This window comes from Geotrypetes seraphini, chromosome 1, assembly GCF_902459505.1.
Source record: "Geotrypetes seraphini chromosome 1, aGeoSer1.1, whole genome shotgun sequence".
NCBI lineage: Eukaryota > Metazoa > Chordata > Amphibia > Gymnophiona > Dermophiidae > Geotrypetes > Geotrypetes seraphini.
This window is the reverse complement of record NC_047084.1, coordinates 223751020-223777151: the sequence shown is the minus strand read 5'-3', so window position 1 is coordinate 223777151 and position 26132 is coordinate 223751020. Positions and strand designations below refer to the sequence as shown.

At 43.0% G+C, this 26132-nt stretch overlaps 1 protein-coding gene across 7 annotated transcripts in view; it reads left to right on the top strand.

Annotated features, from left to right (window-relative positions):
• Positions 1 to 26132, top strand: part of N4BP2 (NEDD4 binding protein 2) — a 225373-nt gene that overhangs the window by 43658 nt on the left and 155583 nt on the right. For all 7 annotated transcript variants that reach the window (XM_033947102.1, XM_033947095.1, XM_033947076.1 and 4 more), the window contains exons 5-6: positions 6827 to 6951; positions 24405 to 24493. In XM_033947102.1, the coding sequence (XP_033802993.1) occupies positions 6827 to 6951; positions 24405 to 24493 (214 nt within the window). The remainder of the gene's footprint in view (positions 1 to 6826; positions 6952 to 24404; positions 24494 to 26132) is intronic.

The window sequence follows — 26132 nt, the reverse complement described above, 5'->3', positions numbered from 1 at the left end:
ACAGTCATGTAAAAAAATTAGTACACCCCATGAATATTCAGTTTTTTCTTAAAAAATGTTCAAATATCAATGTCAAATCTTTTTTTTTAAATCTCTGGAAAAGAAAGTGATGTAACTGAGGAATAAATTAGGACACCCCCACATATCCTTCTATTTAAAGTGGCTCAAATCACACACAGGTGTATCACATCAGGTTCATATGATTAGAATATCCTTACTCAGCATTTTGAAGGAGGTTTGCCCTACTTAAGCCATTAGCAAGTGGTCATTAAATAATATTAACCTGTGAGCACTAGCAACACCTATTTTGTAGATAGTAAGGATTCATGTGCAAATCAGTTAGGGCAGGATTCACTAAACCTCCAAACCGTGCATGATCCATTTCCTATTGCATGCTGGCCGACTGATTCAGTAAAGGCCTGCATGCAAATGGGGATGATCGTTAGCTCACTCCCTACATGCCCCCTACCCATGGCCAGAGTGATCCCTGCTCATGCGCACACCCTGACAGTAGTGACAGGAGAAGCAGCCTCCTGTCACTGCTGTCAGGGCTCAGCCCAGCCCAGATCTCTCTTGCCTGCTCCCGGACTCTCCTGCTCTCTGCTGCCGTTCCCTGCAGTGCAAGCCCATGGTTTTAAAGCAGGCCTGCACTGCGGAGAACGGCAGCAGGGAGCAAGCAAGAGAGATCTGCCCGACACGCCCCCAGGCCCTGATCTCTCATGCCTACCCTGCTTTGCCATGCCCACCCCCAACATGGAGAAAAAAGCAGGAGGGATACCAACTCCCTCCTGCCATCGGCGTTTTAAAAAAAAAAAATAAATAAAAGCTGCATGCATGCAGCACGGCCCTCGCCCTCCCCCCCACACACACACACCGACCGGCACGGCCCATCCTGGCAGCAAAAAGTTGTGAGCAGGAGGGGTGCTCAGTCTCTCCTGCTCCCAGCCCTCTGGACCGGTCCTGGTCGGGCCCGGCCTACCCACCCCGGTACCTTTTAAATTTTTGGGAACAGGAGGGGTACCCAGTCCCTCCTCCTTAGGCAAGGCTCCCCAACATCTTCGGGAGCAGGAGGGGTGCCCAAACCCTCCTCCTGCTCCTACGCACCGGCAAAATCTTCAGGAGTGGGAGTAAACTCCTCCTGCTCCTACTCTGCTGCCGCTGCCACCGCCACCCAATAGTGGCCTTAGGCCCTGCCCCGGCGCATCATCTGATGCACGGGGAGAGGCTTAAGGCAGTGATTGGCTGAGGCGCCTCAGACTCCTCCCTTTGGAGGGGCCGGGGCACCTCAGCCAATCAGGGACTTCCTTAGGAAGGAACATAAGAACATAACATAAGAACATAAGCAGTGCCTCTGCTGGGTCAGACCAGAGGTCCATCATGCCCACCAGTCTGTTCACGCGGCAGCCAATCAGGTCCAGGATCTGTATAGTAATCCTCTATCTATACCCTTCTATCCCTTTTTCCTTCAGGAAATCATCTAATCCCCTCTTGAACCCCGATACCATACTCTGTCCTATCACCCTTCTGGAAGTGCATTCCAGGTGTCCACCACCCTTTGGGTGAAGAAGAACTTCCTAGCATTGGTTCTGAATCTGTCCCCTCTTAATTTTTCCAAATGCCCCCTCGTTCTTGTAGTTTTCGAAAGTTTGAAGAACCTGTCCCTCTCCACTTTCTCTATGCCCTTCATGATCTTGTAAGTCTCTATCATGTCCCCTCTAAGCCTCCGCTTTTCCAGGGAAAAGAGCCCCAGTTTCTCTAATCTTTCAGCATATGAAAGGTTTTCCATACCCTTTATCAATCGCGTCGCTCTTTTCTGTACCCTATCAAGTATCGCCATATCCTTCTTAAGGTACAGCGACCAATATTGGACGCAATACTCCAGATGCAGGCGCACCATCGCCCGATACAACGGCAGGATTACTTCTTTCGTTCTGGTTGTAATACCTTTCTTGATAATACCTAGCATTCTATTCGCCTTGTTAGAGGTCGCTGCACACTGTGCCAACGGCTTCATTGTCTTGTCCACTATTACCCCCAAGTCCTATTCTAGGGTACTTTCACCCATTACCAGCCCTCCCATCGTCTAACTGTATTTCGGGTTTCTGGCCAAAACAATGGAGTGCATACCCAGAGCAATTGATGACACTGCAAGAAGCAGGTAGCTCAGCGGCTCTATCATCGTTGGAGGGGAGTGACCAGAGTATGGAGGGTGTAGCAGAAGTGTTGCCTGCCACGGTAGAAGTTGTTGCTGAATATTGCTTGGATTTGGAAGGAGCTGTTGGAGGAGTTTCTGAGCTGGGAAGATCTGCACAACTTCAGAATGGTGGTGAGCTTTCTGTTACTCCTTTGATTAGACCAGCACATGTCACGTTGGACTCTATCTGGGATGCTGTGGCCCGCTTGGAAAATATTGTGATGAGTAATTTATGGTAGAGACTTGCTTACAAGAATCTGAAATACGAATCACTACCCAAGAAGCAAGAAAGTGGAACTGGAAAGGAAAATGGAGGAGGCACAAAAAGATCTGGGTGAAATAAAAAAATAATTTTTTGACATATGTTCAAGGTATAGCGAGATTGAGGAATAAGATGGAGAACTATGCTCACAGGTTAAACCTGCGGTTTGTTAGTATTCCTCAATCAAAGAACTTAGCCCCCTTAAATTGTTCAAGAAATACCTGGTGGAGATTTAAGGGTTCCCAAAGAAGCTGTAACTCCGCTCTACCGTATCTATTTTATTCCTGGGAAAAAACGCCAGGCTCTTGTTCAGGAAGAACTTTCTATGGACAGTTTAAATGTCACACAGCTGTTTGAGTCTCCAATACTTCACCCAACCTCCACAATATCCAACATCTCTCTCCACAAAATTACAAGTTGTTCCACATGCTTTCATATATTTCAAATCTGGCAAAATGTGGCCTCAGGTACACCTCCTCCACCCTTAGTAATGTTCAATAGCGGTACCGCTGTTTTTATTCCTCATTGGCCCACATTCTTTTATTGCAGTTATTTAGGTAAACTTTTTTAAAAACTTTAACTTTTTTATCCACCATAATCTTTTTAGAAGTTTCCTTGAAAGATTATTATATTTAAACATATTCAAATAAATTGTATACTTAGCTTAGTATGCTACTGGGTTAAAATTGGTCCAATAAAATGATCACCGTATTTCCATTTGTTATTTATCAACACAGCTACAATACTACTTTATCCTAAAGCAAAAAAAAAATTTAAAAATATAATTTATTTTCTACCTTTGTCGTCTTGATTTTCATATAAGCTCTCTATCAGCTGAATTATGTGTTTGGGTATTCCTATCATCTGCCTCTTCTCTCTCCCTTCTCCCCTAATTCCATCGCATTATCCTGCCTCCTCACCACTACTGCTTCTTTCCCAAATGCTCCAACGCTGACGGCACAAATTCTCCCCACTTCCATCATCTGTCCCTTCTCTCTCTCTCTCCCTTCTCCCCACTTCTATCATCTGCCCCCTTCTCTCTCTCTCTCCCTACTCCCCACTTCCATCATCTGCCCCCTTCTCCCTCTCCCCCCACTTCCATCATCTGCCCTCTCTCTCTCCCTCCCTAGTTGGCCCATATCCCTCCCTTCCACTTAACCTAGAAACATAGAAATATGATGGCAGATAAAGGCCAAATGACCCATCTAGTCTGCCCATCCACAGTAACCATTATCTCTTTCTCTCTCCAAGAGATCCCATGTGCCTATCCCAAGCCCTCTTGAATTCAGACACAGTCTCTGTTTCCACCACCTCTTCCGGGAGACTGTTCCAACGCATCTACCACCCTTTCCATAAAAAAGTATTTTCTATGATTACTCCGGAGCCTCTCACCTCTTAACTTGATCCTATGTCCTCTCCTTGCAGAGTTTCCTTTCAAATGAAAGAGACTTGACTCATGCACATTTACATTATGTAGGTATTTAAACGACTCTATCATATCTCCCCTCTCCTGCCTTTCTTCCAAAGTATACAGATTGAGATCTCCCCCTAGTTGGCCCATCTCTCTCACTTCCCCTCACCTTCGTAGGTCACCTTTCCAATGTTTTCTTTGTCAAACGGGCCCTGGCATCAATGGCAAATGTTATCATGTAAGAGGTGCTCAGCCCAAAGCTTCCCCTCTGACGTAAGCCGCCAAGGCGGAAATAGGAAGCTGCGTTAGCTTTGGGTCGAGCACCACTTGCAAGATAACATTTTCCGTCGATGCCAGGACCTGTTTGACAAAGAAAACATTGGAAAGGTGACCGCAAAGGTGAGGGAGTTGGGCCATTTTCGTGCCCTAGGCACATGCCTACCGGGCCTACCCTTTAATCCAGCCCTGCTCACCATCCATCTTCCATCTCTGTACTTTCCCTTCCATTAAATAAATAATACCACTCCCTCAAAAACATCACAGTATACATAAAATTATGAGCAGCTTACTGAAATTCCAAGAGAAAATTTGCTGTGACAGTGTTCAAAAACTAAAGATCTAGCACCTAGGCCAAATTTCAAAACCAAAAATCTCACAAGGTAGGAAAAAGCTTCAGACATCCCTCCCCTCCCCCCCCCCAGCCAACAATTAGACTTTGAAGATGGAGACACTGCACAGAGCTAAGTTACCTCATCGGCATAAAAAACCTCTAATGGATATTTAAACCAGAAAAAAGGCCTTGTGCAATGCAGAGCCTTTCTCTGCCATATCCAACATTTCTGTTTCTTTTCCATGGTCTATCATCTATTTTCTTTCCATGATTTGCCCTGGGTCAAACCTCTCTATTCCCCTCTATGCAGCATCTCTCCCTTCCTCCCCTCCATTATTATGTGCAACATTTTTTCTCTCTCTGTCCCATCTCTCCCTGCCCTCCACTCTATGTCCAATATTTTCTCCCTCTCTCTTCTCCATGCATCTCTCACTCTCTCTTCTCCAAGCATCTCTCTCTCCCCTCCACCATATGCAAGTCTTCTCCCTCTCATCCCTTTCTACCTCTGTTGCATCTCTTCCTTCATCTCCACCACCTCCTCCAACAATTCTTCCTTTCTCGTCTCTCCCCCTATGTGCAGCAGCTTTCCATCCCTCCCATTCCTCTGTACAGCAACTTTCCATCCTTCCCTCCCTCCCCTCATGCAATAGTTTTTCATCCCTCCCTCCTATCCCCCTGTTCAACAGCCTTGCATTCCTCTTATCCCCCTGTGCAGTACTTCCCAATCGACACCCCACCCCTCCTCACCATGAGACCTCAACTATCAGGCCTCCTAAAGCAGCAGCAATAGTGAATAGGCTGCTTGTGGCCTGCCCGCCAAGGCTTCCCTCTACCGCATCATCAGTGATGTGGCAGAGGGAAGACCCTGGTGGGCAAGCCAGGAAAAGCCTGTTTACCGCCTGCCTCTGCCACTGCAGCTGCTGCTTTAGGAGACCCGGACATATTTCAGGAGACTCAGGACTCACTGAATTACTGAGTCTGATTTTTTTTTTAAGAAAATAAATTGATTTGAATTGGTGAATTGGGCAGCATTAGTGTTTGTAGATGCTAAAATATAACATTGGTGTAATTAGAAAAACTTCAAAGCCACCTTTATACATGCCTTTATTTTGAAAGAAACTGCAGTGAATTTGAAAGACTTGAGTCGGACTATACCCTGGCTTCATGATGAGATTCAAGGCATTTTCCAGATAAGCCTCCTATGAAGCAGGTCCAAATGAAAATGGGTTTTTTTTTGGGGGGGTAGCGCGGGGGGGGGGTTACACTTACACTTTTATAATTTGTGGTATATGTTTTTGTTGAGAGAATTTATGGAACTTTAGCAGTGGCACAAGTCCCCAGCAAGAGTATGAGGTTGCTGAGTGCTTCCCACATATGTCCTGAGAAAATGCAGGGACCAGAGAGCTGCCTTGAGAGTAAGACCTTGAATTTCTCCCATGCCTCACTGGAAAAATACAGCATGTTCTTTTGTGAGTGGTTAGTATAGTATGTTAACATTTGAGTTGAGCTCTGATATTGAAATGTCTTCTGCAGTCAGCTCTTTAATATGAAAACCAATCTGTAAATATGTCCTCAGTAACAGTGATATGGCCCTAGCATAGTTAAGAATTATGATGTTTGTTTTGATATTCTCATATGTGTAAGTCCAAGAACAAAGCTGATTGATTGATTGGGTTAGACGAGTGGTCTCAAACTCGTGGCCTGGGGGCCACATGCGGCCCACCAGGTACTATTTTGAGGCCCTCGGTATGTTACCATTGTTCTGGAATGTTCCCCGCCTCACTGCTGTAACCTCACACAAGCGCTTTCCTGCATCTTTCTGCCTGGTGCACTGCTTTCAGCTGTGTATAGCTGAAATTATCAGAAGCAATTAAGGAAAGATCTATAAACTATAATGAGTTTTATCTCATGCAAAATTGTCATTTCTTTAATAAGACATTCACTGTTTTTTTTGCGGCCCTCCAAGAACCTACAAATACAAAATGTGGCCCTGCAAAGGGTTTGAGTTTGAGACCGCTGGGTTAGACCATGGGTGGACAACCTTATTATACAGAGGGCTACATAAATGGTGGGCTACAACATTATGTAATGTTGGAACCATAAATGCACAGAGTTCCATAGACCACCTGTGAGGAATAAATAAATACTTTACTAAAAATGTTGGATAGAAACTGCTTGAGAGGGTATTCTGAAAATATTTGCAAAATACTGTATGTTAAGTCTCCAAAACAGTGGTTAATAATAATGTTTTCTCCTCTCCTCTTAGGCTAGACTGTTCATTGGTAAACTGAAACAAAATCATTTATTATTTTATTTATATTTGCTTTATCATCTTCCCGGCTTTTGCAGGACTTTGCTTAAAGAAAACTCAAATGGCATTGTTCTTAGCTCTGATGATTACTTCTGCAGAGATGGAGAATACCAGTATGATATTAATTGCTTAGGAGAAGCACATGAGTGGAACCACCTGCGAGGTAAGGCATTACATGTCAGTTCTAGCTGTTTCACTAAGGGCTACTTTTACTAAGATGCGCTAGCATTTTTAGCGCACACAGGAAATTACCGTGGGCTATGCTTCTAGAACTAACGCCAGCTCAATGCTGGCGTTAAGGTCTAGAGTGCGGGTCAATGTAGCGCGCGCTATTCCACGTGGTAAAGCCCTAGTGCAGCTTAGTAAAAGAAGCCTTAAGTGGATAAAATCTTGCAAGTTCTGTGATAAGAGCTTAAACACACCAACAAAAGTAGGATTCTTCATTTTTACCAAAAAATCGCTGAGGAATATACCTATTTATTTATGGTTTTATTATATTCTAGTTGAATATTTATTCTTGTATATCCTATTACAGTGTTCTCCCCAGGGCCTTTCAGCCGGGCGCTCCGCCCAGCTAATTTAGATGAGCGCCCGGCTGTAATCTCGATCGCAATCCTGCTGCTGCTGCCGCCTTCTGCTCAACATTTTTTTAAAAAACCCTTCTCACCGGCTTGGAGATTTACCGGGCTGACTCGGCACAGCCTGAATCGCAGGAGCCTGACTTTTTTTTTTTTAAAGTTTTTAACGCCAGCAAGCAACTTGAACCCATGCTCCGGGGCGCTAACATGTGCATGCCGCTTCTCTCCGAAACCGGAAGTCACGTCCCAAGGGGGGAAGAGAAGGGAAGTCGGGCATGCACACGCCCCGGAGCATGGGTTCGCTATCGGAGACAGGTCAGCTTACAACTTGCTCTTGCTTGCTTCGGGCTTTCCTCGCTGCCGGGTCCTGCCTACTTTCTGTTTTCGTGAAGGCAGGATCTGGCAACGAGGAAGGCCCGAAGCAAGCAAGAGCAGCGAGTTGTAAGCTTCCTTCCGTTGCTGACTTATGGAAGATAGGTCAGCGATGGAAGGAAGCTTACAACTTGCCTTAGTCCAGCCCCGAACAACATGCGGCCCAAAACGGATCTCACTGCCGATATGGCTCTCACTTCGCTCTCCTTTGAAGATCAGCTCAGGAGGCAAGATTTAGCCCGAGATCAGACGAACATTAAAGGGCATTTGAAAGCATCTGAGCAGATTGAGGAGAACATGTCCTTTTTTTTCCATGCCTAAAAATACCACCTTGTCTAATGTAATCTCTGATCAGATCCTTAAGAGTGATGCAACTATGTATGCTGGACAATCTCCTCCATTAAACAGAACTTTAAAGCCTGCAGCCATACAGAACCAGATGGTCAAAGGGCTCCGAAGTGTAGTATTGCCAAGGGATCTGTCTGACAAGTTTCTGCTGCTGGCAGATGTAAACACAGCACAAGAAATAGAGACTTGTGGCATTCTGTGAGGAAAGCTGATGCATAATGAATTTACTATTACCCATGTAATAGTGCCAAAACAGTCTGCTGGACCAGACTACAGTACAGTGATATGGAGAATGTAGAATAATTATTCAGTGTTCAAGATCAACATGATCACCTCACAGAAGAAAGACGGAGAGAAAGAGAGAGGCCTGGACCAAAGGGGAAAGACAGGAGGCAGATACTGGAGAGGGGGGGGGGGGGAGAAGGGAAGGAGACAGAGATGTCAGACCATGGGGTGGAGTGGGAAGGAAGGAAAGAAGAGAGAGATGCCAGAGCATAGAGGAGGGGTGGAGACAAAAAATGGAGAGGGTTTGAAGCTGAAATAAATCATGTACAAAGGAGAGAAAGGGTACAGGATATAGAGTTTACTGAAAAGACATAGAAAGAGGGAAGATACCATATGGAACAGAGAAAGAGCAGACACTGGATGGAAAAGGCAGAAAGGGTGGACAGTGGATGCAAGGGGCAGAGATAGGGTGGACAGTAGATGAAAGGGGTAGAGAGAGGGTAGAGGCTGGGTGGAAGGGGCAAAGAGAGAGGACAGATGTTGCATGGAAGGGAGTGAGGACAAATGCTGAATAGAAAGAAGAGAGTGAAGAGAAGATGACTAAAGCAGAAACGACAAACGGTAGAAAAAAAATATTTTTGTTGCTTTAGGTAGAATCAAGTAGTATTGTAACTGTATTGATTAAAATTTATCAATAGGAAATGGAAATAAGGCAATTTTGGGAGGGAATAAACACTTTCCTCAGGTCAGGACAGGATACCATAACAGCTGTATACTGTTCTGTCTTGAAGAAAGATTTGGCCTCTGAAAGCTAATTGAAAAATGGATTAGTCCAATAAAATGGAATTTTCATATTTCTCATTATTTTATTTCTATTTGTTAATTTGTAAAGTGGTGACTTATGTAGAAGTTTTTTTCAAATTTACTTCTACTGTCTTTATATTTTGCACAGTATTAGGGGACATGTATCACTGTTTATGTGGTGTTGCATTGTATGCAGAGTCTGGTTTCTTGGTTCAGTTTAACTTTTGTCTACATATTTCTATTTTTAGTTTGTGATTATTCCATATTGGGCGAGGATGTATCTGTCTGTGTGTATAAAAGGGACATGGCTTTCTGTTAGCAATGACTGTACAGGATCAATTGACTGTGTAGGATCTGGTTTGTTTAGTTTTACAATGCGTGTGTTGGTGTTCTAGTGCTCACTGCAGTGCTTAAGATGCTGCCTTTTCCTAGATGCACCCTTATTGTGTGACTCATGGATTATTACTAAAAATATATTTTTTTTATATAGAGGAGGGGGTTGTTAAAAAAAAAATGATTAGCACTGGCTGTCATATATACTAGGTACACCACTGGATTTAATGACCCTATTCTAACTTTACTGTTGACGTAGGTGTTGTCCCCCCCCAACACACAGACACACACATTATAAAGAATTAAATTAAAGTTGTATTATCATCAAGCAGCTTTCAAATGACATTATAAGCAAATAAAAATAAAATATTTTTAATACATTGCTAATTATTACCTGCATCTTTACCTATACTGTTTTGCCCTAGCTCTTACTTTGCACTACAGCAAAATAAAAAAGAAGCAGATAAAGATCAATCACACAGGTGTCCTTCAAGGCTCAGTAACACCTCTCCATAAATTATGTGGAAGAAGTCTGGAAGTGGGGATAGCATCTATTTCATATCCTCAGTGAGACCTCAGGAAGGAACCTAGTGATCAAAACATTATTAGAGGTGTTGTACAGCCATTTCTTGTATGACTGGATGAGCTATATTTATCTTTTTTTTTTAGTTGTTTAAATTCATGCAGCAATAAATGGTTAGATTGAACCTAATGACTTCATTAACTCATTTCCCTTTTTTAAACTTCTATACTGTTTGAAAGAGGGTGAATATCTAATTATTCACTTCTAGAATTGGATACTTCTTAAATTTAGTAAAAATATTCTGGCACAAGTGACAAACCTTAAAGGAAGTCATATCGAGCATTGGAAAATAATAATAATAATAATAATTAACTAATAAAAATAGTATACATTTAATTTTCCCCACTACCAAATTGCCCCGCCCCGCCCGGCTACTTTTTCATGCCACCCGGCTGGAAAAAAATTTTGGGGAGAACACTGCTATTATATTAATAGAGCACAAAATTTTCAGTTTTTGAGAATTGGAAATTAAAAACTGTTAAATGAGAAGGAATTTCGATGACATCAATGAGCTGATGGCAGCATAGACGACCAGTTCCCAATCCCAGGAAATTTACTTTAGCGATTTTTAGCAGCAAATCATTTGTGATCTTGTCAAACCTCATTGGGATATATAGGCATGAGAGCATCCTACTTCATGGCCTCGAAAAAGCGAATTGTGGGCTTAAAGAACTTTGCTTACACCAAGTGAACTACAGTTGCAAGGCCTCAACCAAAAACATATGGCTGCAATCCTGTCCACACAATTAAAAGATCTAGAGAACAGAACACAGAAAAATAAAACTCCATGACCAATGAGTATCAGAGCAAACTGAGGAAACTCAAACTGTAAAGCTGATGCAACAAATCTGCCATAAGTTCTTGCTGGCAAGTGCCTGGACAGATGATCTCCCTATTATAGATCATGAGTGTGCTCATCGTGCACTGGGCCCTAAAACAGGAAAGCAACCTCAGGACATTTTAGCATGCTTTCAATTCTTTATAATAAAGGAACAGGTTTTGCGGGCTGTGCACAAAGTGGGCTTCATTGAATGGAAGGGAGCAAAGGTGGAAGCATTTGCAAATATATTTGCTATCACACTTCACAAGAAACGTGAAATGTTAGGTGTTAACGAAAACTCAGTTCATAATATTAAGTATTGCCGGGCCTTCCCATTTGGCCTGATCTTCACCCTCACAAGTTTACGACGTCGAAAGAAGCCAAAGTGGTCCTACATGAACATCATTTTACAGATTGATACTATTTTTATTTTTATAATTTATATACCACTTATAACTAAGTGGTGTACATTTAGGTACTCAAGCATTTTTCCCTATCTGTCCTGGCAGGCTTACACTCTATCTAATGTATCTGGGGCAATGGGGGAATTAAGTGACTTGCCCAGGATCACAAGGAGCAGTGTGGGATTTGAACCCACAACCTCAGGGTGCTAAGGCTGTAGCTCTAACCACTGTGCCACACATTCCACTGTGCCACACACTCCCCTAGAGAAGAACTGAGCCTCAGGACTGAGGCAACGCTGGCATCACACAGCCCAACAGGGCTGTCAGCCCCAAGCGAGAGGCTAATGAACAGGATGGAGCAGTGGGACACTGATGAACAATTACATTTCTGCTGGTATGTGACTAAGGTTACTGCATAGAACAGACACAATTAATTTATGCACATCATCTTAAGACTTGATAACTCCTTTCATGTGTTAGATAATTTACAGGTTTAGCTTGCAGTAGAGTTTCACTATGTTTGCTGCTGTTAATGCTGCTTGTTTTCTTCTTTATCAGTATCTCTTTGGCATTTCTGGGAAAGGGAGGAAGGTGCCTAACTCACTAGGCTTACACTTTTGTTAGATGGGTCCTGATTTTGGAGTGGGAACGAGAGGGCTAATGGTGTCTCTGGTCCTGCTCCCAGGTATTGGTGCTTTGCAGAGTGATGAGGATAACTGAGCCCCTAGGGATTCCCATAAGCAGGAGATGGTAGGTTCACCAAATACAAACAAAGTTACTAGCGAGTATATCAAGTAATCATGTTACACTTCCCCCTCCCTATTCGCGGTTTTGATGTTCACGGTTTCGATTATTCACAATTTTCTTCCTCAGCCCCCCCCCCCTCCCGAAAATTGCTCATTGGTAGCCCGCATCGAAAAAAACAGCCCCGGGACATGGATCGGGGTGAGGAGGGAGGCAATCGGAGGAGGGGGGCGATTGAAGGTGGAGGGGACGATCGGAAGCAGAGAGGGGAGATTGGAAGAGGCGGAACAGGCGAGCAGCTGCCCCAGGAGCATGGACCTTATCTGATGGTCTAGCGGTGACTCAGAGCAGGAGAAATCTTCCTACACTCCTGCCCCGTGCAGAGCCGTGCTGTGAGTTCCTGTGGTCTCACGAGACTACAATGGGTTGTAGTCTCGTGAGACCACGGGAACTCGCAGCATGGCTCTGCAAGTGGCAGGAGTGTAGGAAGATCGCTCCTGCCCCACATCACCGCTAGACCACCAGATAAGGTCCAGGGGTGGGTCAGAGTCGGCCCAAAAGTTATTCACAAATTTTTCCTATTCGTGGGCCGGCTCTGCCCCTAACCACCGTGAATAGGGAGGGAGAAGTGTACTCTTATTTATCAATGCCAAGTGCTTAAATTCTCCACAAAAGCATCACCTTTACTTTAAAGAGACAGAATGCCTAAAGGCCTCCATTATTTTGTGCAAGAGACTCACCTGTTAGCTAAACATGCGAGAGTGATGCAACACTCTTTCCAGTAATGAATTGTACGAACAGCATATCTAGATAATGATGAGAAAGTATATGGTCCAATACTTCGAAAGTAGTACAACTCAGACTACCTCCTAACTCCCCTCACAATATTATTAGTCACCAGACCCTTAGAAATGCCACCGAGATACTCAAGTGTGTCTCATAGTATCTGGCTTTATGCATTGGATCTTAACCGAGTCTCTTATATTAGTTTGTAATATTTTCTGATGTTGAAAATGTTTCTGTCTTTCAAAACAATAAATAGTTTATAATAAATATATTTTATGATAGTAGTTTTTGAGATACTTAGCTTAAAGTGGTCAAATTCTAAGGGATTCAAAAGCCGACATGTTTTCTTCATTGTAAGGATGGTAGCCCTGAAGAAACCCTTGGGGTGAAACATGTCGGCTTTTGTATCCCTTAGAATTTGACCACTTTAAGCTAAGTATCACAAAAGCTACTATCATAAAATATATTTATTATAAACTGTTTATTGTTTTGAAAGACAGAAACATATTCAACATCAGAAAATATTACAAACTAATATGAGACCCAATGAAGATCCAATGCATAAAGCCAGATACTATGAGACACACTTGAGTATCTCGGTGGTTAGGAGGTAGTCTGAGTTATACCACTTTCGAAGTATTGGACACTCTTTCCAGTGGCATATATGCTTCCAGGATGGCCAATGTGGTGGGCATCTTGCTGTTCAAGAACATTAGCTATCAATATAGAGGCATGCAAAAGGATAAAGAGGGACGTATGCTCATCCTGCCAGATGTTGATTGGGGTATCCCTATTGCGGGGGTCTTCTAGAACAGTGGTTCCCAACCCTGTCCTGGAGGACCACCAGGCCAATCGGGTTTTCAGGCTAGCTCTAATGAATATGCATGGAGCAGATTTGCATGCCTATCACTTTCATTATATGCAAATCTCTCTCATGCATATTCATTAGGGCTAGCCTGAAAACCCGATTGGCCTGGTGGTCTTCCAGGACAGGGTTGGGAACCACTGTTCTAGAAATAGGGAGATTCTGGATTCTCTATAAGGAGAACTGATCCAGCAGTTGATAATGGAACCCACATAGGATGGGGTCATACTGGAAAGTGGAGAATGTCACACCGATGTTCAAGAAAGGTTCGAGGGGAGATCCGGGAAACTACAGACCAGTGAGTCTGACCTCCGGTACCGGGAAAAATGGTAGAGGTGCATCATTGATCACCTTGACAGACACAATCTGATGAGGACCAGCCAGCATGGCTTCAGCAAGGGGAGATCTTGCTTGATGAACTTCCTCCACTTCTTCGAGGGAGTAAACAGGCAGATAGACAAGAGCGAGCCGGTCGACATTGTATATCTGGATTTTCAGAAGGCGTTCGACAAGGTCCCGTATGAACGACTACTTCGAAAAATTGCGAGCCATGGAATCGAGGGTGAAATACTCATGTGGATTAAAAGCTGGTTGGCGGATAGGAAATGGAGAGTGGGGGTAAATGGACAATACTTGTACTGGAAAAGTGTCATTAGTGGAGTGCCGCAGGGTTCGGTGCTTGGACCCGTGCTCTTCAACATATTTATAAACTACTTGGAAATTGGTACGACGAGTGAGGTGATTAAATTTGCAGACAATAAGAAGTTATTCAGAGTAGTGAAGATGCAGGAGGATTGCAAAGACCTGCAAAGGGACATAAACATGCTTGAAAAATGGGCTGCGACATGGCCACACAGAAACTACATAACCTACTCTTTACCTCTCTAGAAAGGACAAATGTTCTTCCATTGTAACCCTCCGTTTTTTAATCTCTTTTGTAACCCGCCTTGAACCGCAAGGTAATGGCAGAATAGAAATCTCTAATGTAATGTAATGTAATAAGGGTAAGGTGATGCATGTCAGTAATAAAAATCTTATACATGAATACAGGATGTCCGGTGCAGTACTTGGAGAGATCCCCCAGGAAAGAGACTTGGGAGTACTGGTCGACAAGTCAATGAAGCCATCCGCACAATGTGCCACAGCGGCTAAAAGGGCAAACAGAATGCTGGGAATGATTACGAAGGGGATCGGATGGGGGTTTACGTCAAGGAATTATTATCTAGATGGGAATGTCTGGAAGGAGTGGAAATGTGATGGGCAAAACTGAAAGGAGCGATTGTAAGGGCGACAAACCTTTTTGTGAGGCAAGTAAGGAAAAGAAGGCTGCTTTGGTTCTCAAAAGTAGTAGCTGAGAAGGAACAAGAGATTAGGTTTCATAAGCTACAAAAGATCGCAGAAAGAGGAAGACAGGCAAAAATATATGGAAAAGTTAAGAGAGGCTGGTCGTGTAGTTAGGAAAGCAAAGATGCAAATGGAAGAAAAAATAGCTGACACGGTAAAACGGGGAGACAAGACTTTTTTAGATATATTAGCGATAGGAAGAAGTGCCAATGTAGCATTGTGAGACTCAAAGGTGAAGGGGAGGAATATGTAGAAGCTAATAAAGAAAAGACCAAGTTGCTTAACAAATATTTTTGTTCTGTGTTCACTGCTGAAGCGCCGGGAGCGGGACCACAGAAGACAAAAGTGAATAAGGATGGAGGATTAATGGAACTTGATCGATTTTCAGAGGGTTGTGTTCACAAGGAGCTAGCTAAAATAAAAGTAGACAAAGCGACGGGGCCGGACGGTGTACATCCTAGGGCGCTGAAGAAACTTAGGGAAGTTCTGGTAGCACCTCTGACTGACCTTTTCAACGAGTATCTAGAGTTGGGACTGATACCGGAGGACTGGAGAAGGGCAGATGTGGTCCCTCGCCACAAAAGGAGGTATTGATGGCTCTGTATAAGATTCTGACGAGACCTCATTTATAATATTGTGTACAATTCTGGAGACCATACCTTCAAAAAGATATAAAAAGGATGGAGTCAGTCCAGAGGAAGGCTACTAAAATGGTGCGTGGTCTTCATCATAAGGCGTATGGGTACAGACTTAAAATATCTCAATATGTATATTTAGGAGGAAAGGCAGGAGAGGGGAGAGATGATAGAGACATTTAAATAACTTCTTGGCATAAATGCGCATGAGTCGAGTCTTTCATTTGAAAAGGAAGCTCTGGAAGAGATGATAGGTTTAGGATTAATCTAAGAAAATATATTTTTATAGACGGTGGTAGGTGATTGGAATAGTCTCTTGGTAGAGGTGGTGAAGACAAAGACTGTGTCTGAATTCAAGAAAGGGAGATGGTGCGAATGGGCATACTGGATGGCCATTTGGCCTTCTTCTGTTATCATGTTTCTATGTTTAATCCAGAAGGTCTAAGACAGTGTTTCTCAACCCTGTCCTGGGGACCCCCCAACCAGTCGGGTTTTCAAGATATCCCTAATGAATATGCATGAAAGAGATTTGCATTTAATGGAAGTGACAGGTATGCAAATCTCTCTCATGCATATTCATTAACTCAAATTCTTAAAACCAGCTATTAACTATTTAATACAAAAAAGTATTATCTGAATCAATTCAATTTTAATCTTATCTCCCACAGTTCATTTCATTACAGTACTTATACAACTTACCAATACTTAATTTATTAATAAATATCAGAATAATTTAGTCTGTGAACCCAATCCCCATCACTCACACTCACCTCCCAACTTTCACACACATACTAATCATTGTGATTACTTTTATCCAATGCTGGATCTTGGTTAGTTCATGAATTCATTAGTCCATGATCATCTAGTCAGAGAGGCTTCAAACTGAGAGTTGCACAACAGTCTAGCACAGCGATGGCGAACCTATGGCACGCGAAGGCCTTGCAGCTGGCACGCGGGAAGGTCCGCAATTAAGATATGCGGCGCGGCGGGAGGCGAGTGTGCCAGTGTCTGCTTTGCAGCTCACCTGGCAACAGGGCCGGACTGGCTATTGGGAGGACCGGGCATTGTCCCGGTGGGCCGCGTCCCATCCTCCTGTGCTGGCTGCAGTCCTGTGAGTGGATGTTTAGCCTGCCTGTCTTCCCCTTAGTATCCTATGAGCCAGGCACTGTGTGAGGGGGAAGAGGGGGGAGGAAGAGAAGCTTCACACTGAGTCTGTCACAGGAACTCAGTGAAGCTGTAGTGTGACTCCAAAACGGATGTCTACAATTAGTAAAATTCCCCAATCACATATTTTTTTATGGGGACGGATTTGTATACAGCACTTCATTAGATTTTTTTTATTATACAAATTTTATCTTTTTGTAGACTTGAAGTCTTGAACAAAGAAAATGAGTACAGCAAAAACAGATAGTGGAAGACCATTCCAAGAGGCCTGGACAGAGACATATGGAGTGATTGAACGCAGTGGGAAAGCATCGTGTATTATGTGTAATGAAAGTGTTGTGTCTCGCACATCAAGTGTCAAACGTCACTTTGAGACCAACCATAACAGTGTTGCTGAACTTGGTTTAGCTCAAAGAAAAGAGTTCCTTGTAGGAAAATTAAAGAAATATCACACCCAGCCTCTTAGTTTTAGCAACTATCTTTCAAAAACTAATCATCTTACAGTTGCCAGCTTTCAAATTTCACTGTGCATGGCAAAACATGGTAAGCCCCTCTCTGATGGAGATTTTATCAAAAAGGCAATTTTGGCTGGGAGTAATTCACTCTTCCATTATTTCCAAAACAAGGATAAAATTGTGCAGCGCATCTCTGAGATGCCGCTAAGCAGAAATACTGCAAAAGATAGGGTTCTGCGAATGGCTGCTGATGTTAGTCAACAGCTTACTTGCGACTTACAAAAAGCACCCTTCTACTCCATGTGCTTGGATGAAAGTACAGATATTACTAACCATGCAAGACCAGCGCTCATTTTGCTTTATGCTACTGGTGACACCATGAGAGAAGAGCTGGTAAAACTGCTGTCTTTGCCTGGAAGAACACAAGGGATAGATATCCACAATGCTGTGATAGAGGCTTTTTCATCATTAGACATAAGTCCAGAAAAAGTGGTTTCAGTTACTAGCGATGGAGCACCTAGCATGGTGGGGACAACATCAGGATTCATTCATTTCTTTGCTAAGGAAGCAAAACATCCACTGATTCAATTTCACTGCATAATACATCAAGAGGCTCTCTGCACCAAAGAAAGCAGCAAAAAACTTGACGATGTCCTCAAAGATGTAACAAAAATGGTGAACTTCATCATGGCGCGTGCTCTTAATTTTTGACAATTTCAAGCCCTTCTTGATGAGGTTCAGGCACAATATAACACTTTATGATGTACAATAATGTCCGGTGGCTGAGCAGAGGACGAGTGTTAGAGAGATTTGTGGCCTGCTTGGAAGAAGTTAGGCTATTTAAGAAACGAAAAGGGGGAAGACTATCCTCAACTCACCAACATGGCCTGGCTTACCAACCTCATGTTCTTTACAGATTTTACTAACCACTTTAATGTACTAAACAAAAAATTACAAGGCATGGGAAAAACAGCAGAAAGCATGTTTAGTGACATCAAAGCTTTTGAGAGAAAATTGCATGTTTTTGAAAAAGACCTTGAGAGTGGACAGCTAAAATATTTTCCCAACCTAAAAATACATTTGGATAATTCTACAACATTTGTGGACAGTCATAAAAAACACCAGGAAATCCACAAAGCATATTCCACCATTGTAGCCGAAGCAAAGGAGAATTTTAGTAAAAGATTTTCTCAGTTCCGTAAGATGGAGACAACCCTTTCATTTATAACTTCCCCAGAAAAGTCCACATTTGAAGATCTTGATCTTTCCTGCTTACAGTGGTTGGATATTCAAAATTTGGAAATGGAGCTACTGGAATTTCAAGAAAGCTCTATCTGGAAAAGTAAATTCAATGACCTGCGTGCGGCTCTTGAACGTATTGAGTGTGAAAGGGTGACATGAAATCACTGCTAGCAGTTCTGAAAATGAAATCCTAAAAGTGTGGAATTCTCTGCCAGACAATTTTAAGTCCATGAAAGCACTTGGGATTGCTCTTCTTACTTTGTTTGGGTCATCCTATGCTTGTGAGCAGCTGTTTTCGGCTTTGAATCGTATAAAATCTGATGCTAGAAACAGATTAACGGATGACATGAGTGCTGCATGTGTTGCTCTGAAATTAACGCACTATGAGCCAAGGATTGACAAGTTATCAGCATGCATGCAACAACAAAAATCACATTAATTTTTTTCAGAGCATGTCCAATGCATATATTTACATGAAGCAGTGTTTGCAGTTAAGACACTTTCTAAGTTATTTAAATATTATTTAAAGATGTTATTTAAAAAAGGGACTTTACATGGCCCTGTTGTATTCCAATCTGGAATTTCCAATAAAAACGGTTGGTTTAATTGAAAGCTCTTTTGTTTTCTTTACATCATATTATTAGAAATGTAATGATTTAACTATTTTCTAATTTGATTGTAAATTTTACAAAAAAACATGTATAGACTCTTTGGAATACACACCGAGTCTTGACACAGTTAACAGTTTTAAGAAGTTTATCTTTTTTTTTACTCAGGATACATTTGACATGTTATGTGAATAATACATTTAAAATATATTGTGTAACTGAATCAAATTCTTCCTAAATTCATTAAATTGAATGAAATCATTAAAACATTATAAATTGCCAATAAATTGAAATGAAAACCAAAGGATTGTGAATCAAATTGATTCTCTGACAATACAAAGATTCCAACCTTTAAAAATGATGTTACATAGTTCAGGCAACTTTATAAAGAGTTTTTAGATACTAAAATCTTGTTATTAAGGTTTAATTGACGTGCTGACACTTTGAGGAAATTCTTTGGTTTTGTGCGGCAGTTTGGGCACTTCGGCTCAAAAAGGTTAGCCATCACTGGTCTAGCACATGAAAATCACAGTTTCTTAAACACAATCGGCAGGCCTCTCTGTCCTCATAATGGTCCTGTTCTTCAATTCATAAAACATATTCATTAGGGATATCTTGAAAACCTGACTTGCTGGGGGGTCCCCAGGACAGGGTTGAGAACCACTGGTCTAAGGGAACTCATTCAGCAGTTGTGCCTGATGGACAATCAGTGAAGGCAGTTTAACAGATCAGTTTCATTAGTGTTATATGGTATGGGTTTTCTAAAGCAGCAATTGTGAAATGTCAGAACCCAAAGAAGTAAACAAGAAACTTTTCAATCCAACAGCAACAGATAAGTGATTTTTTGATCACCATATTCATTAAAAGGACAATAATGCATTAAAACATGTGCGATGATTGAGAGTCCAGACACTGACGATTAAGAACTCAGGCATGACCTATAGTTAAGTCTGAGCTTTAAACCTCTGAGCACTGTTTAAAAACTGGAAATATGAAGTTCTAATTAGTATTGTGAGAGGGTGCACTGTTCCAGTTTGCATGTTTTTATGATCCACAACATTTTAAGACCTTCCTGTAAATGAAGATCTCCAAGGTTAATGAGACACCTAGAGGTTGAATTTATAAATTTATGTGGTTAAGTTCAGTTTATTGCCTATTCCTAGAAACATTTTTCTTTAATGTTCTCCTATTTTATAATGATCTCTTCCCTCCAATTTGTAGTCTAAGGAGGAGTAATTTTTTCCCTTATCTCTTTATAGAGATTTAGGGCTCCTTTAATTTAGCCGCGGTAGAGGTTTCTACCTTGGGCTTTCAAGGTAAACATTCCAATGCTCATAGGAATTCTAGGAGCATCAGAGCATTTACCTCGCTAGCCCACAGTAGAAACCTCTTCCACAGCAGTGTAAAAGTCAGTGTTAGTTTGTTTACTTCAGGTGTACTTATTTATCCCTATCTTAAACAAGTTTTTGTGCTTATAAAATGTTGAAAATATATTCATAAATAGAAAATAGAATTCAGATATTTTTTCAATGAACTAATTTTAATACGTTTTGGACCAACTATCAGAGATCAAAACCTCCTTTCTCAGGTCAGAACAACTTACTGTCTTGACCGGTGGAAGGAGGTATTGGCCTCTGAGAGCTAACAGGAAACATTTTAAATCCTTTCAATAAAATATCATCTTATTTTCCATATTTTATTTATATTTGTAATTCTTAATTTGTAATGTATAGTGTACTGTATATAATACTATCAGGGTAATGTAATAGAAAATTTTTGCACACATCAATTCAGTTCTTTGCTCATGAAAAAATTTTTTTGTTCACATGAACTCAGTGGGAACGTTGCTTAAGACCTTTCTTTTCGAAGACACATTTACTTAGGTTACTCATTGGCAGTAGCATGGTTGAACCAAAACACAGATACTCTTCCTTATGTTTTACCCACCTCCTTCTTTAAGAATTTTGGGAGTTCTTTCCTTTTTTCCATCACTGTCATGTTGTTGATTTTAACACTCCCCCCTTCCCTTTTTGTTTAGACATATATTTTAAGCCACTTAGATATACTTTGAAATGCAAGATAACAAATCCTAATAAACCTTGAAACAATAAGGTCCCCCAATTCTGTTCCAGGCTCAGATCACACAGCATGCTAGCGTCAGATGCCTTTTTCCTCAGTTGAGGGGAGGGCCTTCTGAATGCATATCCTCTGATACCTGTCACAGGGGAGACTTTGCTGAAACTGAAGCAAGATCATAGTACTGTGCCATGATCCTAATCGCTCCTTATTGAAACCATAGAGGCTGGAATGTTTTCTTATCCTCATCACTCAGAACAAGGGTTGCCTTCTATATCCCAACCTCAGTCTCTGGCCCTCATGGCCTGGATGTTGAGAGCATAGAATTTAAATCCTTAAGTGTGCCCAAGGGTTACCTCTGAAATCTTGCTTGCTTCCTGGAAAGACTCTTTTTAAGACTATTCTTTTAAGTGGTGAAAGTTTGCCATCTGATGTGAGGACAAGGTCCTAGATTCTCTTACTTGTCCTCTATAAATTGCTTGAGTGCCACCTTCAAATCTCTGAGTCTGGTTTGAAAACCAACTCTGTAAAGTTTCAACTCGTACAGTGATTAATACTTACCATTTCTGCACAGGAGGTAAGCCTATCTCTGCATAGCCTCTTGTTCGATTTATGAGAGGTTTGTTGTTGTTGAAGCCCTCCCATCAGACCTTCTACTGAGTCAAGGAATCTCTGATGTAAGCTCTTTTTGAGCCACTTGTGTTTCTAGTGGTGGTCACTTCAAATTCCAGTCAGTGAGCTTCAGGCTCTAGTAGTTGATTCACCTTACACTAAATTTCTTCACAATAGGGTAGTTCTCCGCATGCACCCTAAGTTCCTTCCTAAGATCCTAAGAACCTGGACAAACTACCGGGTTTTGGAAAATCCATCCGAGCACCCAGACAGTCCTCTGAAAAGATGACTGTCTGGGTGCCCGACAGTCCTCTTAAAAAGAGGACATGTTTGGATTTTCCCGGATGTCTGGTAACCCTAGTTGGTAGCTCATTTAAGATCAATCTCCATAGAGGGGATTTGCAAAGCTGCTACATGGTCATCGGCCACACATTCATATCCACACATTCATAGCCTTGAATAGAATTTGCAGCCGATTCAGTCAGCCAGTTCTGCATAATTTGTTTGGTGTCTAGAATCCAACTCCGTCCTCCTTCCCAGTCTTATTCTGTTCAGGCCGCACCTTCACAATTAGTTTCAGGTTAATTCCTTTAAAGGCCTCAATATTTTGAGCCCCCTTTGTCCTAACCTTGTTTTTGGTGAGCCTGGTAAGCTAGGGATTCCCAGCTGTGAGAATATGAAAGTTTGATTGTCCCTTGAAGTTGTGTTCTTTAAGCTTTTGCATGAGGCTGATCACCCTGTGCATACACTTTGGGCGTGAAGCAACCATGCATGCATGATGCAACACTGCTAGAAACTTCTACTAACAACTTGCCAGCAAGTGTCTCCACTGGGCTCCATCAGATGTCGCCCAGCTGTGAGAATATTTGGCCTGCTTTCATCAAAGAACACCTGCCACAGGTAAGTAACTTCACTTTTATTTTTTGTATATGCTATATTTGTTGCATCTGAAACGTTATGTCCTGCTATATTTGTATGTGATTTTTCCATTTTTGGTGTGGCTAATGCAAAATGAATTTCTTGGAAGTAGTATTCTAGAAACCAGTAATTTTGTGTACGGTAGACAGGGTCATTCAATGCATTAAGTACTCATATAGTTTTGTTTTGTTTTTATTTATAAATTTATTCATTTGTTACAACATATAATAACTTCAGGCAGTTGCAAAAAGGTACAAGAAAAAATATACCAAACTAAAAAGTATTAATCAAGTCCACATTATGGGGGCTGATTATCTTCTGAGGGAATTGCATAAAAAAAATAAATCATAATCCTCTAATGTCAAGCAAAACAAACTATTCTACATAACTCAATTTCAACCTCTGCATTAGTTACTGGAAATACAGGTCGTCGTCAACTTACGACCTATGCGACATGCAACCGTTCGACTTTACGACGTGCTTCCCCAGCCCATACTAATTACAGTGTTTACCCCTCCCCACCGACCTTTTTCCTGGTGGTCCAGCAGTGTATCCTGCCTGAGCCCCTCCTGCTAATGTCGGAAGCCAGCAGCGCACCCGGGCCGGCACGCACAGGAGCGGGCTTTTAGAACTCCCGCCCTGCCCTGCTGACTGAAACACTGCCATAAGTTCTCAAACCACAAATCCCGTGAGAACTTACAGCAGTGTTTCAGTCAGCAGCGCAGGGCGGGGTGGGAGTTCTAAAAGCTTGCTCCTGTGCGTGCCAGCCCGGTTGTGCTGCTGGCTTCTGACATCGGCAGGAGGGGCTCAGACAGGATACACCGCTGGACCACCAGGGATAAGGTAGGCGGGGAGAGGTAAAAAATAGTTAGTACAGTACTGTATTAACATAGGCCGACTTATGACCAAATCAACTTACGACCTATCAGTCGGAACCGATTGCGGTCGATGACTACCTGTATATCTAATTTAGGTTTATCTTGAAGAAATATTTCTAATTGAGCTGGATCAACAAAAATGTACTTATTATTCTGATAAGTCACTAAACTTTTACATGGAAACTTTAGGAAAAATAAGCAACTGTTTCCTGTACTGTGTCTGTTTAGAGATATCTGGAAAGATATATAGCTGTTGCCCACAAAACAGTGCATTTTTATTAACAAAATATAATTTAAGGATAGGTTGTTTTTCTATTTCAGTTATAAAGGTAAGCAACAGTGTTGCCCCTTTGGCTATATAGTCTTTTGATGACTAAAAATTGAGAAATATTTAGACTGTCGGGTGATACTAATTGATCTATTCCCCTTTCTTCTAATAGTTTTTTGGAACCACTAGGTATATAGTAAAGATTATCAGGTGAGAAACTTTCTATCAAAGTATAACAAAGTATATCTTAGTATTCATATAATTTTAATGACAATTTGCTTTGCTGTTTGATCATTTTATGTTCTTTATTTAGAATTTTAGTGCCTTTCATTGCTATGTATGTTGCTTTGAGGAATTAATTGTTTAGTCTGAATCTAAGAATAAACAATAGATTTAGTAGCAGAAAAACTGTGAAAGGCACACAGGTTCATTATTTATTGCTATTCAAATAATGGAAGGTGATCCAAGCTAGTGGAGTAAACATTGGGTATCAAGGTCCATATCAAGACACCAAGTTTATTTTTATTTTCTTTGCACTCCTGTTTGTTTTTCAGCCAAAGAAGCATTTGAGAAGATGGTCAGCCCTATAATAATAGACAACACAAACACAGAGGCATGGGAAATGAAACCTTATGTTGCTATGGTTAGTGTTATAATGTCATTGCTGGGATAAAGGCTGTTAACACACTTGAATATGTTTGAAAGCAGATCAATAGTTGACTGTAATGGGTTTTCCTTTACATCATATGTATATCAAAGTGTTTGGAATCTGTAGTGTATGGGAACTGTAATGTTTCAGACCCCTCTGCTTTTGTTGATCCCCCTTGTTTTAGGTTTCTGTGTCTTTCTGTCCTGTGAGAATGAATCCTGTTTGATTGTGCATTTCCTTGCAGCAGGTGGCATGATCTGGTTATGTCTAAATGATGCTATTTCATTATGTTTTTTGGGTCTACCGCGAACCAATAGTTATCGGTGATATAGTTTTAAATTAATTAATTACCGTATTTTCACACATATAACGCGCGCGTTATACGCGTTTTTACAAACCGTGCATAACCTTGCGCGGTATACGCGTGAGCGCGTTGTACAAATTTTTTTTTACATAGTTCCCCCCCCCCCCGACGTCCGATTCACCCACCCACCCCACCCCCCGCAGGACCGCTTGCACCCCCACCCCGAAGGACCGCTCGCACGCACCCGCACCCCCACCCCGAAGGACCGCTCGCACCCGCATCCCCACCCTGAAGGACCCCTCGCACGCACTCCCACCCGCACCCGCACCCTGAAGGACCGCTCGCACGCACTCCCGTCCTCTTGCCCCAGCCAACCGCGGCACCCCCGACACGATCGGGGCAAGAGGGAGCTCAAGCCCTCTTGCTCCAGCCAACCGCGGCACCCACGACACGATCGGGGCAAGAGGGAGCACAAGCCCTCTTGCCTCCCCCGACACGATCGGGGCAAAAGGGAGCCCAAGCCCTCTTGCCCCGCCGACTCCCCAACTCCCCGACAATATCGGGCCAGGAGGGAGCCCAAACCCTCCTGGCCACGGCGACCCCCACCCCGCACTACATTACGGGCAGGAGGGATCCCAGGCCCTCCTGCCCTCGACGCATACCCCCCTCCCCCCAACGACCGCCCTCCCCCAAGAACCTCCGACCGCCCCCCAGCCAACCCGCGACCCCCATGGCCGACCCCCACGACACCCCCACCCGCCTTCCCTGTACTTTTGTGTAGTTGGCCGGACAGACGGGAGCCAAACCCGCCTGTCCGGCAGGCAGCCAACGACGGAATGAGGCCGGATTGGCCCATCCGTCCCAAAGCTCCGCCTACTGGTGGGGCCTAAGGCGCCTGAGCCAATCAGAATAGGCCCGGGAGCCTTAGGTCCCTCCTGGGGGCGGGGCCTTGGGCGCATGGTCGGGTTGGGCCCATGTGCCTCAGGCCCCGCCCCCAGGAGGGACCTAAGGCTTTCGGGCCTATTCTGATTGGCCCAGGCGCCTTAGGCCCCACCAGTAGGCGGAGCTTTGGGACGGATGGGCCAATCCGGCCTCATTCCGTCGTTGACTGCCTGCCGGACAGGCGGGTTTGGCTCCCGTCTGTCCGGCCAACTACACAAAGGTACAGGGAAGGCGGGTGGGGGTGTCGTGGGGGTCGGCCAGGGGGATCGCGGGTCGGCTGGGGGGGCGGTCGGAGGTTCTTGGGGGGGGTCGTTGGGGGGAGGGGGGTTTGCGTCGAGGGCAGGAGGGCCTGGGATCCCTCCTGCCCGTAATGTAGTGCGGGGTTGG